This window comes from Phocoena phocoena, chromosome 9, assembly GCF_963924675.1.
Source record: "Phocoena phocoena chromosome 9, mPhoPho1.1, whole genome shotgun sequence".
Classification (NCBI taxonomy): domain Eukaryota; kingdom Metazoa; phylum Chordata; class Mammalia; order Artiodactyla; family Phocoenidae; genus Phocoena; species Phocoena phocoena.
This window is the reverse complement of record NC_089227.1, coordinates 50,555,114-50,575,511: the sequence shown is the minus strand read 5'-3', so window position 1 is coordinate 50,575,511 and position 20,398 is coordinate 50,555,114. Positions and strand designations below refer to the sequence as shown.

The following is a 20,398-nucleotide window of genomic DNA, read 5'->3' as shown; positions in this document are numbered from 1 at the left end:
TCTAGATTATTGCAGTAGCATCCCAAATGATGCCCCATAGTCCAGTCTCCTCCTAGCAGCCAGATGTCCTTTAATAACATAATCCAGATCATGTCACCCATCTGCTCAAAATTCTTCAGTGGCTCCTGATCTCACTCAGTGTAAAAGCCAGTCCTTATGACCTTCAGAACTCTACAGGATCTGGCCTCCTGTTACTTCTCTGACCGCATCTCCTACTATCCTCCTCCTTGCTCACTCTACTCTAGCCATCCTTGCCTCCTGCTTTTCCTTTAACATGACCGTCAAGTCATGAGCTAGCTTCAGAACCTTTAGACTTGCAATATCCTCACTTATCCCCATGGCTCACTCTCTCATCTCTTCCAATTCTCTGCTCAGATATCTTCTCAGGGAATGACTTGAATGAATCATGACATGACATGACATGAATAGCTGTCATAAGGAGGTGGCAGAGCACTAGTGCCACATACTTGCCCATCTAACAGTACTTAACGCACAATTAACTTTCCACATTTATTGAGCACCCATTATATATAAAATAGACATGTATGATTGGCTGCTCTTAGTAGAGGGAAACATTGAAATAATCTTATTGCTTTAGAAGGTTCTCGAACATTTTCAGCACCTACTGGAACAAATGTTTCTTGAACATTTTCAGCACACACTGGAACAAACAGGTGAATTCCTTAGTCACTGAGAAAGCAGCATCTATTAACAAATAGGAATATCTTGTCAGATTATTGTAGGGCTTCCTCCTCTTAGGCAATCAGAATCTACAAACACAGTCCCTCAGTCCAGGCAGTATTTAAATCACTGCAGTATTAGAACACTTGGTTCCAGTCCGAGTTTTTTTTTTTTTTTTGCGGTACACGGGCCTCTCACTGCTGTGGCCCCTCCCGTTGCAGAGCACAGGCAACAGACGCGCAAGCTCAGCGGCCATGGCTCACGGGCCCAGCAGCTCTGCGGCATGTGGGATCCTCCCGGACCGGGGCACGAACCCGTGTCCCCTGCATCGGCAGGTGGACTCTCAACCACTGCGCCACCAGGGAAACCGCCAGTCCTAGTTTTATTCTTAGCTTGGTAGATGACAAGCTTCTTTTATTGTCTCAATTCTTTTATTCCCATGATAAAATGTTTAATCTCATCCACTTCTCAATTCAGGTTAGGAAAATAGGACTATATACTTGGGTGTTACAAGCTGCCACAATTAGGTATGCATTACGAAGTTTGAGAACAAAAAAATCTTTTAAATCTAGGAATTTCTAAATCCGGACTATTTAAAACTAGTCTTCAGTTTGTGGTAGACTTAAGATCTTTAGGTTTTTTCCTTTTTCTTTTTTTAAGCCCAATTTTCACTTAACACCACTTCTGTGATTTAACTGATAGCTTATTTCAGTTCACACCTGCTAGTGTTTCAGTCTAACTTAACCCAAAACAAAGGAGAAACATGATCAACCTGAGAAATCAAAAAGCGTAGTTAGTTCATACCAGGAATGAATTTGAGAGTATGATGATGGGGAAGAAAAAGGAAGTAATGAGGGAACAGATGAAAATAAAGAAAAGAAAGTCATGCTAAATTTATTAAAATGCCTCAGTTCAATCCAACAAGTGTTTATTGTGTGCAAAGCATTACGCTGGTCTTTTTAGTAATGCCAAGATGAGCGAGACAGTGTTTGCCATTAAGGAGGCAGGAGTATGAGGTGAATTAAGAATGGCCACAAGTTATTAAAATATCATGCAGAGTACATAAGGGAAATAAAAGGAGAAAGAAAACTGACATTAAGGATGTTTTAATATGCCAGGGGCAGTCACATGTTAACTCACATATATTAACAAGCCTTCTAAAACTTCCAGGTAAGCTACAGGAGGATAGGTAACTTGTTCAAGATCATTTAAGCTAGACTGTCTATATTGGCTTCGTCTTCAACCCAGGTTCCAAAGCCTAGGCTCCTTTCAGAACACCATAGTTAAGGGGAAGCTCTGAGGAGGGGTGGGAGAGGATTGTTAGGCTGGAGGTAACAAAGAAATCAGAAAAGGTGTCCCGGACGGCGCGTGAGGTGGGCCTTGAAGATGAACCGGAGACTGGGCAGCCCCGTGGGAGGAAAAGGGAGGGGCTTTCTGCTAAGGAAGGAGTGAGGGCTACTGGCTGCTCTCCCAATCCTACGGGTTGAGCAGTCGTCCGGTAGGTCCCTCCCCGCCCCCCATCTTTTCCTTTGGGGTTTTTCATTGTTCACCAATTTCACCTTCAGGGACCTGTGTTTTCTTTTTTCCCTTGAAATTTTAAACATCTCCATGTTTTAAAAGCGACCAGAGTCCCTTGTACGGTGGTGGGGGTCCGACCGGCGCCCCTGGCGCACCCCCTCTCTCCCACCTCCTCAGCCAGGCCGCCACCTGGGGAGTGGCGTTAGTCCCCGGGGAAGGGGGCTCTCTCCCACCGGATTCTCGCCTGTGGGCGCATACTTCTGAGGCCGGGTTGGGGCAGCCCCCGCGGCGGCGCGCGTGGTTGGCAAGGGCGGGGCGGGGTGGGGCGGGACCGCTGGCGCACCTGCCCTGAGCGGCCGGGCTCGCGGCGGCTGCGCGGACAACGTCCCCCTCCCTCCCGTCCCGCCGTGTGTTTACGTGGAGACGAAGATGGCGGCGGCGGTGACGACGCTACCCGTGCGGCCAAAGACGGTCAGCCAGTGAGCGCCGAGACTGGTTCCACTCGAGCGCGGGGGAGCGCCTGGCCCAGCCCTGCTCCTCGGGCCGCGGAGCTTGCGGTCGCACTCCCGTGTGAACCGACCTTTCCTTTCTGTCCCGACCCCCTGCCTGTCTTTCCCCAGCCTTCCCCGCAGAAGCTATGGAGGATGAAGAGAGACAGAAGAAGCTGGAGGCTGGCAAAGCCAAGGTAAGAGAGCTGGAGGCCGTCCGGCCTGCGCTGGGAGGCGGTGGCTGGGAAGGGTTGGGAGGGGGCCTGGGAAGCGGAGATCTTAGCAGCCCTGGTGCGCCGCCTCGGGAGGGAGGTGCTGCAGGGTCTGCGTTTTCCCCTCGCCTTCTCTCTCTTTTCTAACTGAAAAAGCCTGGTGATAAACTACCTAACGGATACTTCCGTGATGATTTGGTGCTGTGGCTCCTTTCTCGTGAATGCCCAAATATTAAAAATCTCTCTTTTACTGTATTGCCATAAGCTGATATTTATTGCTTTTAAATCTCCAGCGTTTCGCTTTTTTAGGGAGTTTTCTGGGTTGTGCAGGCATTGTGCTTTTCAGGGTGGGGATTTGGGGCCTTTCTTTATTCGGTAGGGGATTTGTACGCTCATCATCAGCTTGGCTTTCTTAGGTGGCACGCTGGCACTCTTGGGTGTGTGATTGGCCTGTGACAGCTGCCTCAGCGTGGCTTGAGAGTGCCACAAGTGCCAGCTGTGAACTTCGCTTTAGGGCCGTTTTTAGAAGCATGGCTTTTTATGTTTGTGTTTGGAGGTCTTTGTCATGGCATTCGCTTTGTATTGTGTGGAATGTTAATGCAGTATGTGAATGGAACTCCTGGGGACGCAAGGTTCCATATTCTAAGCAACACCTATAGAATTCCTGCTTTAAACAATTGAATTGTTTTATATATCTTGTTGAGTCCCAATGTGTGTATGAAAAAACCTGTAAAGCAAACAACGCAAAGGTATTATTCACTGGGTTTCATGAAAAATTTAACATAGACAAAATATAAATTAAATAGAATATTTCTTTAAAAAATTACGTGTTTGAACATATTTTTTGTCTGGCCTCAAAGGCTCCCTTCCTCCCGATAACGAAATTACCGTTTTTAGACTATATTTTGTCTTATTAGAGATCACTGTTAGTAACCATACTTGCACCTCAATTAAATTATAATATAGTTAACTGTTTCTTCTCTCTTCCTCACCTTCTCCTTCCTCCAAATAAAAAGTAAACGAGACTGGGTCTGTGATTTCAGTAATCACTGAAGGGCCATACTGCAGAGATACAATGGTAGATGCTTAGCACGAGTTTCTTAAATTAATATAAACATATGAACTAGCTTCATATTATCTAAGGTCAAAGCGTAAGTACTTGTATATTATCGGGTAGATTATTACTTTAGGATCTATACATGGAAGGAAAAGGGTATCGAGGCATCTTTAGAAGCCCAAAGTTGCTTACATTTCTGCAGTCTGAGGGTCTGAGTGTGATCTGTGAATCCAAGACAGTGGAGGTAAAGTGTGTACCCCCTTCCAAAAGCATCGAAGTTCTGTTCTAATTAGACATTTTGTTTGTCTGTTTGTTACCTGAGAATTTTTACTGTCTGCCTCCAGAAGTATCTTTCCTAAGTATATGTGAAGCAGTCCAAAAAACATAGTTTACTTTGGACAACACATTTCATAATAGAGGATTTATTTAAATTGCTTTGATTTGGCAAAAAAGAATTCTAGTTTCTTTGTGTGTATGTGTGTTTTTTGTCTTTCAAAATTCTGCCAATGGGATAAAAATCTTCTCCTTTTAACATTCACTTTTATTGTAGAAGATTATCTTCTAGAATAGATCCCAATTTTTCCAGTCAGAAATAAATCTGTGAGACATGTAAGGCAAGATACATTTGCTGGAGCATTGGCGACACAATATAAAAACACAGGAACAAACTTCAAAGACAATATTAGGAGAACCGTTTTCTAAACTATATTAGTGTGATGGAATATTATTCAGCTGTTAAGGTCATGAAGACTGATAGGAACATGGAAAATAGAGTGAAAACAGCATCATCAAAAATAGTGTAGACATTACTTCATTTGTATAAATGTGTGCTTTTAGATTAGGACTTAAAAACTTTGGATTGTAAGTGTAAGATCATTCAGCAAACCTGTATCGAACTGCTGTTTTATACCAAGAGCCAGAGATAACAGAGGTGGTGACAGTCTCTGTTTTCATGTTGCTCAAAGTTTAGTGGGACGGACAGACACTGGGTAATAAGTAGAATGAGAGAGATGGTATAGTAGGATATTGGGCGAATTTTTTCATTTGGTAAAATGTGTTAAATGTTGCTACCTCATTTTTTTTTTTTTTTTTTTTGCGGTATGCAGGCCTCTCACAGTTGTGGCCTCTCCCGTTGCGGAGCACAGGCTCCAGATGCGCAGGGTCAGCGGCCATGGCTCACGGGCCTAGCCGTTCCGCGGCATGTGGGATCTTCCCGGACTGGGGCACGAACCCGTGTCCCCTGCATCGGCAGGTGGATTCTCAACTACTGCGCCACCAGGGAAGCCCGCTACCTCATTTTTAAGACTGTTTTACAAAGAAAGCTCTTGATACTGATGTTAATGCAGTCTAGCATAATATCTATCAGATAGTGAGTACTCAGTAAATATTTGCTTAGTGAATTAATGAGCAGAATGACTATGAATTGTTAATGGGTGCTACTTTACTAGCCTGTTGTAATTTAATAACAGTATTCCAGAATTCTCTTAATTGGAAGTATCTTATTGCTGGCATTAGAAATCTCTTAAAATCATCATTTCTAAAACTTATTCAGATACTTGGTTCTCTAAATGTCTTGTTTGTTCATTGGACTTAAATATTGTATTTGATAGTCTAGTTTTACAAACCACAACTTGTAAATTTTTTACTTGGTTTTTGGTAAGCTGTTCATTGGAAAACTTCCTTCCTTGCTCCATCTCCTCTGCCTCCTCCCCTAACTTGCTCTTTTAGATTTGCTGTGACTAGAGAACCCAGTAACTGAGCTTGATACAGTGGTTTGTAATAACCAAGCATTGATGGAGCCTGGTGAATGGGCTTTATGACAGTTTAGTTCTTCTGCTACCGGTTGGTTTTTTCGTTTGCTCTTGGGTCCTCAGCTACTTCCTCAGTGTTGATGGTAGTAAGAATCCTGACCCGTGGAGATGTGAGACATTACTGCATTAAGTAAATATTTCCAGAGCTGGGCTTCCCTGGTGACGTAGTGGTTGAGAGTCCGCCTGCTGATGCAGGGGTTACGGGTTCGTGCCCTGGTCCGGGAAGATCCCACATGCCGCGCAGAGCGGCTAGGCCCGTGAGCCATGGCCGCTGAGCCTGCACGTCCGGAGCCTGTGCTCCTCAACAGGAGAGGCCACAACAGTGAGAGGCCCGCGTACGGCAAAAAAAAATTTCAGAGCTGGGCTAACCACCCTGCAAGGTGCTGACAGGGACGGTACTACATAGGCTGTCCTTGTGTTGATCCAAACTATTCTAACTTCACTTTAAATGACTTCATTTTTTCCCAAGTAAAATTATTTACAGTATTATGTAAAGAAAGTATTGTAATATTAGCTAACAAAATTAGAGGACAGTTATGTATTTAGTATAAAATTACTTCTGCAAATTCACCTTAGGTATACTTTTTAACATTCTACTAATGTAGTAGAATTCAGTAAAACCAAAGTTTTTAATCAACTATTCAGCATTTTATATAATTGGCATTATTTGTTGAATAATTATTAAAAATTTTTGCCTATTGCATTCAGTAAATACTAATCATATGATTTTTATTTGTTTAATGAGCATTTTCAGTTTGGAAAGTAGTGCCAATTGTATGCAAAAAAGGACGGTGCTCTGTGCAACCTTTATATTAGGTTATTGATAACAGGACTTTTCAATTACTTTTTCCACTCAGATAGACAAAGTTAGTTATGGTGTACAATTGTTCTTTGCATATTTCAGACACAGCGCTCCACCACTAAGAAAGTTGCTCTCCATCCTTGTTTCTTTTAAACTTTCTAGATTTTAATTCTTATATGTGACATAGCTTTCAAAGTGGATACAGGAGTTTGATGCCTTCAACATTTATTGCAACAGTGGTGCATTGTCTGTGACTTAAAAACTAATTAATGAACTTTAGGCTTTGTTGGAAAAAAAACAAAGCAAAATATGATTTCTAGATTATGAGCTTTAAGAGAGAATATGGAGGAAAGAATGGGCAGAACAGGTTTCTTGAAGTATATATTGAAGAAAGGTTTTTAAGGCATTCCAAGAAGTGGCAGGAACAGGGATAGAGAAGTGGTTGGGTAAAAAAGATCCTTAAGATCCAATGCAAATGAAGCAACTGACAAAGGATTAATCTCCAAAATTTATAAGCAGCTCATGCAGCTCAATAACAAAAATGGGCAGAAGACCTGAATAGACATTTCTCCAAAGAAGATATACAGACTGTCAACAAACACATGAAAGAGTGCTCAACATCATTAATCATTAGAGAAATGCAAATCAAAACTACAATGAGATATCATCTCACACCAGTCAGAATGGCCATCATCAAAAAATCTAGAAACAATAAATGCTGGAGAGGGTGTGGAGAAAAGGGAACACTCTTGCACTGCTAGTAGGAATGTGAATTGGTACAGCCACTGTGGAGAACAGTATGGAGTTTCCTTAAAAAACTACAAATAGAAGTACCATATGACCCAGCAATCCCACTACTGGGCATATACCCTGATAAAACCATAATTCAAAAAGAGTCATGTACCAAAATGTTCATTGCAGCTCTATTTACAATAACCCGGAGACAGAAACAACCTAAGTGTCCATCATCGGATGAATGGATAAAGAAGATGTGGCACATATATACAATGGAATATTACTCAGCCATAAAAAGAAACGAAATTGAGTTATTTGTAGTGAGGTGGATAGACCTAGAGTCTGTCATACAGAGTGAAGTAAGTCAGAAAGAGAAGGACAAATACCATATGCTAACACATATATATGGAATTTAAGAAAAAATAAATGTCATGAAGAACCTAGGGGTAAGACAGGAATAAAGCCACAGACCTACTAGAGAATGGACTTGAGGATATGGGGAGGGGGAGGGTAAGCTGTGACAAAGCGAGAGAGTGGCATGGACATATACACACTACCAAGCATAAAATAGATAGCTAGTGGGAAGCAGCCGCATAGCACAGGGAGTTCAGCTCGGTGCTTTGTGACCACCTAGAGGGGTGGGTTAGGGAGGGTGGGAGGGAGGGAGACGCAAGAGGGAAGAGATATGGGAACATATGTATATGCATAACTGATTCACTTTGTTCTAAAGCAGAAACTAACACACCATTGTAAAGCAATTATACTCCAATAAAGATGTTAAAAAAAAAAAAAGATTCAGTGAAGAGAGATTTGGCAAGGAGGTCTGTGGTGTCCTGTCAGTGAAACTGAAAGTCGAATGAGCACATGGAAAAGAGGAAGTGAAAAAGATAGGACATATCCAAGTGACTGGAATATGACAAGATTGGGGCAAAAATTATTTTCAAACAAAACACCTCTTATTTTTATATATAAAAAAGTCTGTCGTAAGAACTAAACTGTGACCGTAAAATGTTTATCTGTTATAGGCTACTGATTATTGAAATGTAAGTGAATTTCTTCTAATATGGAAGCTAAAAAAGTTTCTCATGGTAAATTGTTAAACATTAAATGGTAAGGAACATTATTTATATTTATTTCTCAATTCATTTCCATTGAAATTGGACATCTTATTGCATTAGTTAGCATCTCTTTAAAAAGTTTAATTTGGAAAGCTTCAGAATTTTTTAAAGTTTCTTTATAAACTTATAAAGGTTGTTTTGTATCTGGGGCATGGCATCTATTCTATGTGTATTTATATGCTATTTGTCATACAAGAACGGGCACTAGGTCTTTGGAGACATTTACTGGCTTATTTGTTCAACTAACAGTTTTGAACGCCTACAACTGCAGCTATGGACTTTTACTTGGCAAGCACTTATTTAAATTATCATGAAGTCTGTGCCTTATTGTCTGTGGGAATAATCCTGTCACAGTCCATGACTCTTAGCAGGTGTTTTGAAGAATAAATGCGGTAATGGTTGAGAGCTTTTTGAGTTCTTCTGGTGCTAGATATAAAGAATCTATGATTTTTTTATTTTTACTTGAGGTGGAAGTCATATAAAAATTAACCATCTTAAAACAATTCAGAGGCATAACAGTTCAGCCTTGTACAACCACTTCTATCTAGTTCTGAAACATTTTTATCATCCCAGAGTAAAGCCCTGTATCCATTAAGAAGATACTCTTCATTCCCTACTTCCCCCAGCCTCTAGCAACCACCAATCTGCTTTCTGTTTCTATTGGTTTACCTATTCTACATATTTCATATAAATGTAATCATATACTGTTTGACCCTTAATGTCTGTTTGTTTTTTTCACTTAGTATAATGTTTTTAAGGTTCATCAGTGTTATAGTATGCATCAGTTCTTCATTTCCTTTTATGGCTGAATAATATTTTGTTGTATGTATATACCACATTTTGTTTATTTATTCATTGATGGGCATTTGAGTTGTTTCTACCTTACGGCTTTTGTGAATAGTGCTGCTTTGAAGATTCGTATGTAGTATTTGAGTACCAGTTTTCATTTCCCTTGGGTCTATATCTAGGAGTAGAATTTCTGGATCATATGGTAATTCTATGTCTTTTGAGGAACCACCAAACTTTTTCCATAGTGCCTGTATCCATTCCCACCAGCAGTGTATGAGGGTTCTAATTTCTCCATATCCTCACCAACACTTATTGTTTTCCATTTATTTTTATTTTTGGCTGTGTTGTGTCTTCGTTGCTGCGCGCGGGCTTTCTCTAGTTGGAGCAAGCAGGGGCTACTCTTCATTGCGGTGCACGGGCATCTCATTGCGGTGGCTTCTTGTTGCAGAGCACAGGCTCTAGTTGCATGGGCTTCAGTAGTTGTGGCATGTGGGCTCAGTAGTTGTGGCTTGCGAGCTCTAGAGTGCAGGCTCAGTAGTGGTGGCACACAGGCTTAGTTGCTCCGTGACATGTGGGATCTTCCCGGACCCAGGCTCCAACCCGTGTCCTCTGCATTGGCAGGCAGATTCTTAACCACTGTGCCAGCAGGGAAGCTCCTCTATTTTTTAAAAATTATAGCTATTCTAGTGGGTGGGAAGTGGTATCTCATTTTGCTTTTGCTCTTTAATTTCCTAATGACTAAGGATGTTGAACATCTTTACATGTGCTTATTGGCCATTTGTCTGTCTTTGGAGAAATGTCTATTCAAGTCCTTTGCCCATTTTTTAATTCTGTTGTTACCAACTTCTTTTACATAATATTACTGATTATTACTTATTATATTTATCTTACATATATATTTATATACTGAGAGGGAGAGAGAGGGAGAAACATGCAGTCAGGCAGGTGATGGAGAGAGGTAGAGAGAGATACACGTCTCCATAGGATCATCTTCCATCTTTTTTTTAGGCCTTCTGGGCTATGCCAAAATTTAAACTGTTCCTTCCTTTGCATAAGTTCCTGGTAGTTTGATTAGAGCATAATGCTAAATTTTGAATTCTGTGTGAGCCAGTGAGTCATTTCATTCCATAGCCAGTTGTTTTACAAGTGCATGCAGCTGGTTCCAGAGGCACCTATTGGGTTTTTTGCTTGACCATTACCAATCCATTTTCACTGTGGGAAAAAAACCCTAATCTTCTTTAGTAACAAAAAGACCTGCCATTTTCATATGTGAACACAATAGATCTGTACAGATATTTTACTGGTGTAACATACTTTTCTTGTCATGTTGACTCCCCTTTTACTTCTAGAGTTTTTGTGGTCATGGTCACCAAAATATAACTTAGGATACTTAATGCTCATCTAGGTACACTGCATAAAGCTGTGGTCGATTTGCACGTGGATTTAATGCTGTTAAAAACAGAATTGTTCCAGAAGTGGTTTTGCCCAAGTTATTTATTTAAATCTATACATTCTTTTGTACCATGAAAAATTCCTTCATTCTCTTTGTTTCATGAACAGTGTGGTGTTTGTTTTCAGTTGCCATCAGGGTTATGATTCTTACTGTGGTTTGCTATTCACTGAGATTCTTATGTGGTCTAAAAGTTTCTCTGTAAGTCTAACTTTTTTTTCCTTTTAAGAAATCATTTCTTAAAGCCCCCAAATTTACTTCTTTTCTTGTAAGAGGTCATTTCTCAAAGCCCCCCAAGTTATCAATTTTCACTAGTAAGAACCATACTAAACGATTCAAAATCCTAATCTATAAAGATTTGCATTTATAAATTGTATTAATTGAATAGGTTCTCTGGTTACAGAGCTATGAAAAACTAACAGGGTATAAAGTCTAGAATCTCTTTCCTTCTTTTTCTTGATACTGAACACACAAAATTAGTAAACAAAATTCCTTGTTTGCTAGGGCTCATTCATTGTGGACTCTGATTAGACTGTATTTATTCCTCAAGGGTCTCACTTTTTCAAGTTGATACTGCCTTATTGTTTCCCCAGGGAAGATAGGGACAGGGACCAATTATAACTAAAAATATTCTTCAGATTTATGAAAAAGCAAGTTTAATGTATGAAAGTGTGTAAGAGGATGCAGGGGAAAGAGATGCAGGGATTTGCGATGGGCATGGGGCAGTGATCTGAGTTAATTACTACACCACTTATGGTCTGTTGCCTGTGTATGTATAAGTTGATTTCTAAAGTCAAATAAATAAGTAGATGCTGTAAAGGGCAAAGTATTAGAAAATGTGTAAAACCTGCATTAGCAAATATTTGCTGGGAGTTTATATATGAAATAATAGGTTTTGGCTGAAAGTTATAGAAACTTTTCAAAGATAAGTTAAAATATTGGGACTGTTTTAATGTACAACCATCCACATTTGCCAAATTGATATTTAATTTTTAATTTGTGTAAATTCCTCTTCTAATGAAAATATATGTCTGAGCATTTCTATTCCCTTTAACAAGAGAACTCTCACTTTTCCATTTTAACCAATAGCAATTTTTAGTAAAGTTTGAGAAAAAGAGAAGATAATAATTTGGGATTTTTTTTTAGGTGAGAAGAATATATATATATATTTTTTAATTAAAAGGGTGAAATGCAGTATAAGTAATTTTAATAGGCATTGGTGTTTTAGTCTTAGGACAGAAGAGTCTATATAGTCTTTTTTTCCTCTGTGATTTGGATTTAAAATTTTTAATGTTTGGGACTTCCCCAGTGGCGCAGTGGTTAAGAATCTGCCTGCCAATGCAGGGGACACGGGTTCGATCCCTGGTCCGGGAAGATCCCACGTGCCACAGAGCAACTAAGCCTGTGTGCCACAACTACTGAGCCTGCGCTCTAGAGCCCGTGAGCCACAACTACTGAGCCCGTGTGCCATAACTACTGAAGCCTGTGTGCCCTAGAGCCCACGCACCACAACTACTGAGCCCACATGCTACAACTGCTGAAACTCGCATGCTCCAGGGCCCACGTGCCGCAACTACTGAGCCAGCGTGCTGCAGCTACTGAAGCCTGCACGCCTAGAGCCCATGCTTCGCAACAAGAGAAGCCACTGCAGTGAGAAGCCCGGGCACCGCAAGGAAGAGTAGCTCCGGCTCACCACAACTAGAGAAAGCCCACGTGCAGCAAAGAAGACCCAATGCAGCCAAAAATAAATAAATAAATAAAATTTTAATGTTCTTGTTTTCTATCTTATGTGCCATCATATTTTTGAGGCTCAGTAGTTTATACCTATTGAGAAAGCATCTCAGTTGAAAACTAAAACCCTTTGAATTATTCTGCAATTATCTTCCTGTATCCTGTGTACTCATAACCCAATCCCATTAATTGTTTTTTATTCAAAATTTGTCTTCTACTTAGCCTTTTTCTTCCCATTCTAACACCACAACCCAATAGGCCCACATTATCTTACCTTCTATTTGGTTTCTGGGAGTCACTCTCCTTTACCTTTCAGAGCCAACCAGTCACCACATTCTGCTGATTTTACCTTCTAAATATTTCTTGATTTATCCCCACTTCTGTTTCTACCTCATTGTCTTTCACTTGGACAGTGGGAAAGTTGACAGTGGAAGATAGAAGAGTATGGATTTGTGATGATAGTAGCTACTGATTTTTGAGCACTTTCTAATGCTAGGCATTATGCTAAGCGTTTTACATTCATTTTCTTATTTAATCCTTATAACTATTCTAAGAGCTGTGGATACTGTTTCTATCCCTATTTCATAGGTGGGAAAACTAGAGAGGTTAAGTAATTTGCACAAAGTCATGGTGGCAGAACAAGGATTCAAACCCACTCTGACCCAAGAGATTGTATTCTTAACTTCAGCCCTACACTGGCTAAACAGTGATCCTTGATCACTGTTTAGGAGGTAGGATTGAGAGGCCTTGATAATTGTTGTAAAGGGTAGGAGAGATGCTATGATCTGAATGTTCATTTCCCCCTAGAAATCATACGTAGCGATCGTACCACCCAAGGTGATTGTATTAGGAGGTGGCACCTTTGGGAAATGACTAAGTCATGAGGGCAGAGCCTTCATAAATGGGATTACTGCCCTTACAAAAGAGAGATTCCTTGCCCCCTTCCACCATGTGAGGCTATAGCAAAATGATGGCCATCTGTGAACTAGAAAGTGGGCTCTCACCAGACACCAGATCTGCTGGTTCCCTGTTCTCGGACTTACAGCCTCCAGAACTGTGAGAAATAGATTTCTGATGTTTATATGCCACCCAGTCTATGATATTTTGTTATAGCAGCCCAAACAGACTAAGATAAGAGAAGACTCTAGTTTTCTGACTTGAGCAACTTAAGGTATGTAGGTGCTGGTCTCTGAGATAGGGGAACATGGACAAATCTGGGGGAAAAGTGGATTTGAGTGAAATGGGTCTCTGAGATAGGAAATGTGGGCATTTTTGGAGGGTAACAAATATTTTAGTAAGATGAAGATGACTTTTGTTTTGGATACATTGAGTCAGAGGATATCCTAGAAGAGTGGCCCAGTGTAAAACTGAATATGAGTCTGTTCCTTTAGAAGGCCATGCTAGAGATAAATATTTGGTTTAAAGATACTGGCTGACACTCTGGGAGTGGGGAGTTCACCCAAGATGACGACTAAGTGGGATACTGAGAGTTGAATTCTGTGGAAACACCCATGTTTAAAAAACAGATGGAGAAATATCTGCAAAGAATACTGGATACAAACTATTTACAAAGCTAGGAGATGATGATGTCTGTGAGACTAAGGGAAGAGTTTCAAGTACGGAGTGGCCACTTGTCAAAAATGAGAAATCAAGTGTGATGGAGACTTGAAAAGTGACCTTGAGCTTTAGCAACAGTTGGTGAGAAAGGGAAGCGAAGAATTCAGATTACTGTGGGATGGAGAATGAATGTGAACCAGGAAAGGGTGGTGAATGCTACCTACTTTTTCAAAGATTTTTTTTGTGAAAAGCAGTATAATAGTAGTGGTTATGAGACAAGACAGTCTGGGATCAAATTCTGGCTCTGCAGTTTATTAGCTTTGTGACTTTAGGCAAGTTGCTTAAACTTCTCAGTACTTCTGTTTGCCATCTGGAAAATGAGAAAAATAATAGTACCTGCCTTGGGGTTGTTGTGAGGATTCAGCTAATACATATAAAGCTCTTAGAAGATTGTCAGATTATAAAAACTTTTCAAGAAGTATTAGCCATCATCATCATTATTCTCATGCTGGAAAACTAGATTGGGGAAATAGGCTGGGATCAGATAATGAGAAGCCATATGTGTTAGTTGAGACAGTATGGATTTTATCCTAAAAGTAGCCAAAAACTGTCAAAGAATGTATATTTGACATGTTTAACCTTTGAAAAGGGTTACTGTTTTCCAAAAAAGATATCCCATATTCAGGTAGGTATGCTGCCACCAGGTGGCAGGTATATGTTATTGCTATACAGATGAAGCAGTGAAACCATGAGTTGTTGGGGTTTTTTTTAATATAAAATATTGACTGATTCAAATAGCTAAATGTAAGCACCCTACTTCTAGCAGGGCACTTTGTTCCCAAAAAACTGATTAGTTAAGTGAAGGAGAGAAAAAGAGCGTTATAGTAAAGATAGATTTCAAAGGAAGCTAAGAGAAGTATAGTTGGGCCTCATGGGAAACAGAACAGCCATTTGGAACCAATGCCATTCTCTCTATCATCCCTTATTTCACTTTCACAATATCTGATGCTCCTCTCTTTGCAGATCAGCTTCTTTTGCTTGTACATCAGTTTGCACATGACCAAAAATTAAGGATGAATCCCCAAATTTGTTCTATTCAATGGAATTGTTTCCCACTGTAGACACTTAAAAAAAAAAAGAAGGGGGAGAGAAAAATTATTTAAATAGTGCAAGAAAATCAATTCATAGAGTAAGCATCTAGCTTAGTGGTTCCCAAATTTTGCTGCACATTAGAAGCCTCTGGAAAGCTTTAAACAATTTCAAAGCCTAAGTCACACTCCAACCCCAAATCAGAAAGTCTGAGGTGTGATCCAGGACTCACTTTTTTTTTTTTTTTGCGGTACGCGGGCCTCTAACTATTGTGGCCTCTACCGTTGCGGAGCACAGGCTCCGGATGCTCAGGCTCGGTGGCCATGGCTCACGGGCCCAGCCACTCCGCGGCATGTGGGACCTTCCTGGACCGGGGCACGAACCCGTGTCCCCTGCATCAGCGGGCGGACTCTCAACCACTGCGCCACCAGGGAAGCCCATGACTCACTATATTTTAAAGATCCTCAATGTGCAGTAAAGTTTGGGACCTACTGACATAGCTAATTTGTGTGATTCTGCAAAACTAGGTGATTATACATCATGAACTCTTATATGCCAGCTACTTTACTTGGTGTGCAACTAAAGAAGTAAGGATGATTTCGTCAGAAGGAAAACTGGCTGTGCTGAATACACAAAAAGTATTTTAGTCTGCAACATGACTAGTAGGTTGATAACATAAATGTACTTTATGGGTGAGTTTAGGGATATTTATATGATTATTGCATCATGCACTGATTTTCAAATCCTTCAATAAGATTCATCTCCCCTCTGTTACTTTCTGGATATCTTTTCTAACTCTTTGTTCCCTAATTCCAAGAGAAGAATCTAATCAACTGCCTCTTTTCTCATCAGACTAGACTGGGAGGAGCAGCTGGCGTGTCCTGTATGGTAGGAGCTATGAGCACTGGCCAGTTTCCTCAGCAGGAAGTTCTAAGTACATACTTTAAAAATACTTAAATATGTTTCACCTGCAAAAGAATACATATAAAATATATAGATAAGAAAAATGATTTTTAAAAATTGACCTCTATGCCTGTCACCCAGTTTAAGAAATATACACATTCAAATACATTTGAAACCTTTCCCAATCTAATCCCACCTCCTCTCTACCAAAAGTAACTACAATTCTGAATTTTCTTTATCAGTGCCTTGCTTTTCTGTACCACATATGTTTACATAATATATTAGTTTTGCTGTTTTTGAACTTAATGGTATCATATTATAAGCAGTATTTAATGGTTTTCTTTTTGTTCAGTATTATGTAAAGATGTTCACACCTGCATACAATTCCATTATAGGAATTTACCTCATTTAGCATTCTCATATCAATGAGCATTTGGGTTGTTTCCAGTTTTTCTGTTACAAACCCTGGTGCTGTGTTAACTTTTGCCCATTCTCCGATGCATATGCTCAAGGCCTAGAGGTGTGCAGAGATCATAATCCCATGGTCTCTCAGTCCTCGGGGAGTAATGAGTGTGTTGTGTTGTGGAATGAGATAGGAAGAGGAAGCAAAACCAAAGCCAACTGATATTTATGTCATTATACACCCAGTTTCATCACAAATGATCTCTGACAGATCATTGGAGCTGTTGATGGGCTCTGGATATCTGACAGGATGGGCCATTGAAGTGACCAGATATAGCAGTTCTTTTATTTTTTAAGTCGATATTTCCTGCAAAAAAAAATATGCGTATAAGAGAGAATAATATTCTATTATCTGTGGCTTATAAGTGAACAAACCTCAGATGATAAGCTGGCATGTATTTTTTGCTGCTGAGGGTGATAGCATCTGTTACAGATATACCTTGTTTTAGGATTCTCCTTTACATGAACTGCTATTTATTTGTTTATTTTTTATGAGATTAAGCTTTATACTATGCAGAAACTAGATAAGGTTGGGGCAAAGTGCCATTGTTCTCACCGTTCAGTGTTAGCAGTAAATGAGGTGACAGTGAAATGAAACAGAAGTTGGTGGCATCTGAACAGTGAGGTGTAATAATCTGTCGCTGTTAGCAGTTATGCTTATGGGATGTCTGGAGAGGGTGTCTGGAGAGGCTGATGAAAGAGGCCTGGCTCCAAGACAGCATAATTCCTGGGACTTCTGCCTTATTTCTGTCTTTTGGGATGAGAATTTTGGTAGATGTGTAGTTGTATTATATCCTTTTAAAAATAGTGATATTAACATATGGGCCCATAGTTTTATTAGTGAATATTCTTTACAGATCTTTGGGGGAGGGAGGGAGGCAGTGAAAATCTTTCAGAAGAGAAAACAATTACCCATAGTCTCATAACCTACAAGTAATCACTATTAACAGTTTGTACATTCTTTGTTTCTATGTATATTTTTAAACTTAGCTTGAATCACACTCTGCATGCAGTTTTGGTCTCTTTTCTCCCCCAGCTTTATGTTGAGAGCATTTTCCCACATTAAAATTTTTTTGAAAACATTATCTTTGACAGGTACATAATATTACATAGTATGGTTATATAGTAATGTAACCATGGACCTGATTTATCATTTTAGGTTTTTTTTTAGAAACTATACAGGTATTCTGAAGTTCTGAGGAATAAGCCTAAAATTATTGCTTATGGTTCCTCTTTTCTGTAAAAAAAAAAAAATTATCTTTTTTTTCACTCAGCAAATTTTTCTTGAGAACCTATATGCAGGCACTATTCGAGACTTAAGAGTATTAAATAGGCTTTGATTTTGATTAAAAATCCCTGCCCTCCTGGAGCATATCTTCTAGTTATTTGTTCTGCAATAATAATTTGACTTCATATACTTCTTATAGTAACATGAGCCTAAAACAGTATTTTGATAATTTTATATACTTAGAACTGATTTGTTCTAAACACTATACTGTAATCATTCCACTTTTTATTCTGTATCTTTTTTCATTTGGTATCATTTCATAATAGATACTGTTTATTGAACTGTTTTTTCAAGCAACAGTTAAAAAGAAACTTTTATAATGTAGAATTCTAGTTTTTCTTCTACATAATTGAGAGTACGGGGAAGAAAAAGGGAAAGAAACAGTTGAAAAAAACTTTTCCAATTTAAGCATTAAAAGCTGGAAGAAATTTTATTTATTGATTGACATATAGTTGATCTACAATATTATATTATTTTCAAGTGTACAACATAGAGATTTAATATTTTTATAGGTTATACTCCATTTAAAGTTATTATAAAATATAGGCTATATTCCCTGTGCTGTACAGTATATTCTTGTACCTTACTTATAATATTTTATACATAGTAGTTTGTACCTCTTAATCCCCTACCACTGTATCTTGCCTCTTGTCCCACTGGTAACCACTAGTGTGTTCTCTCTATCTGAGTCTGTTTCTGTTTTGTTATATTCATTTGTTTGTTCTGTTTTTTAGATTCCACATATAAGTGAAAACATACAGTATTTGTCTTTCTCTGTCTGACTTATTTCAGTAAGCATAAAACCTTCTGGTCCATCCTTGTTGATACAAATGGCAGAAGTTCGTTCTTTTTATGGCTGAGTAATATTCCATTGTATGTATACCACATTTTCTTTATTTATTCATCTGTTGATGGACGCTTAGGTTGCTTCCATATGTTGGCTATTGTAAATAATGCTACAGTGAACATTGGGGTGCATGTATCTTTTTGAATTAGTGTTTTTGTTTTCTTCAGATATATCACCTAGGAGTGGACTTGCTGGATCATATGGTAAAACTGAAAGAAGTTTTAAGAGATCCTTCTAATCCTCCTCTTCATTGTACAGTTGAAAAAACTGAGTTCTCTTGAGGTTAAGTGGCTTGTCCAGTGTCACATAGCTAGTTTATTAGAGTCTCTGTAAACACAACAGTCCAGTACTCTAATATATGTAATCCATATTCTTTTTGAAACATTATTTTCACTCAAAAAATATTTGGGCTTACTGTGTGCCAGACAATGAAATGTGTTAAAATTTGCAAAATTAAGGTAACTTTTTCAGTTCCAGAATCCGTTTTCTTCTTAGACGTGAAAGTGTTCCAAAACTTTAAGAAAAATTCTGCGTTGAATGAGGTTGTAGGATATAAATAAGACTGCTGTCTCCATAAGGTAAAGTCCTGTGGTCTTTTCCATATCTGATTTCATTGGGTCTATTTGGCACTGTTATCTTCCAACAGTTTGTATTTTGTCATATCGTTGGAAAATATTCTTCAGAGCATCTTTAAAGTGTTGCTTTTGTCTTCTTTGTTTTCAGTTGCCCTACTTCAGCTCTACATACAAATTGTGTTTGGGTCAACTGTGTTATTCTTCTGTGTTTTCATAGTTAGGTCCCTGAAGTTTTGTTGTAATAGCTTGTACAGCATTCTTGTTCAACATTCATTAGGGAATATCACAAAGGTAAAGGCTGCAGGGACAGGTACAAATAGTTACATAATTAGAATTAATTAGGATTTCTTAAATTTTCTACAGTAAAAACATAGCTACTTACAGCTGCTTTTGAAGACTAGAGAAAGTAGATAACATTTTTAAAATGTTTTATAATTTCTTGGTGTATGTTTGTGTTGTGTGTGTGTTTTTTCCCTAGTGTTGTCAAAAAAGTATTTGTTTTGGTGATTTCATTTGTTCATGCCTTTAAACTTCATGTTCTAGATTTAATGTTAGTGGTTTTAAGTTTAATGACAAATGAAGGAAAAGAGCTCAGAATGCATGGAATGCAAATTGGTATAATGGAAAGAATACTGGATTTGGAGTCAGATGTTCCTGTTCTATTTTGCTACGTTTGGGCAAGTAACTCATATTTGTCTTCAAATCTCAGCTTCTACATTCTTTTCTCAATATTTCATGACTTCTCCCTTACATTCCCATTCAAATTAAGCCTTTCTGTTTTAGACTTTCTTTAGTACCTATACTTTTTCTTCAAAGCACTTTTTGTCTCTTGAAATGATATATTTCTGTATTTGTCCATATTTGTTTAATTTTTTTCTTCCTACCTGGATTACAATTCAGAGGAGTAGGGTTTGTATCTGTTTCATTACTACCTACCCTGCACAGGGCAAACACATGATAATTTATTCCATAAATATTTTTTAAATAAATGAACTACTCACTACTGTCTGTCATATGCCAAGTTATTTCCTTCACAGCTGTAAAACTCTGCAACCACACCTCTTACAGAAAGCCTTTTTTGAGAAAATCGGGACAAGAGAAGTTCCCATACTACCTCCTTAAAGATACATAGGACTGTTGAGTTTACAAAATTGTACACTAACTTTTACCTTGTTTCTCACAACTGAATAAAATAATCGGCTGGCCTAGACTAAAAGATCCTACTGTTAAGACAGTGTATTTCGACTCATGTCTAGCTTTGTGCCTGGCACATAAACACCTGATG

General features: G+C 38.9%; 1 protein-coding gene across 1 annotated transcript in view; it reads left to right on the top strand.

Moving 5' to 3' along the window:
* The first annotated feature begins 2,606 nt into the window (after window positions 1–2,606).
* The window catches only part of AKAP9 (A-kinase anchoring protein 9), a 149,008-nt gene continuing 131,216 nt past the window's right edge, over window positions 2,607–20,398 (top strand). The window contains exon 1 of the mRNA XM_065884369.1: window positions 2,607–2,884. Within this exon, the coding sequence (XP_065740441.1) occupies window positions 2,837–2,884 (48 nt within the window). The 5' untranslated portion in view covers window positions 2,607–2,836. The remainder of the gene's footprint in view (window positions 2,885–20,398) is intronic.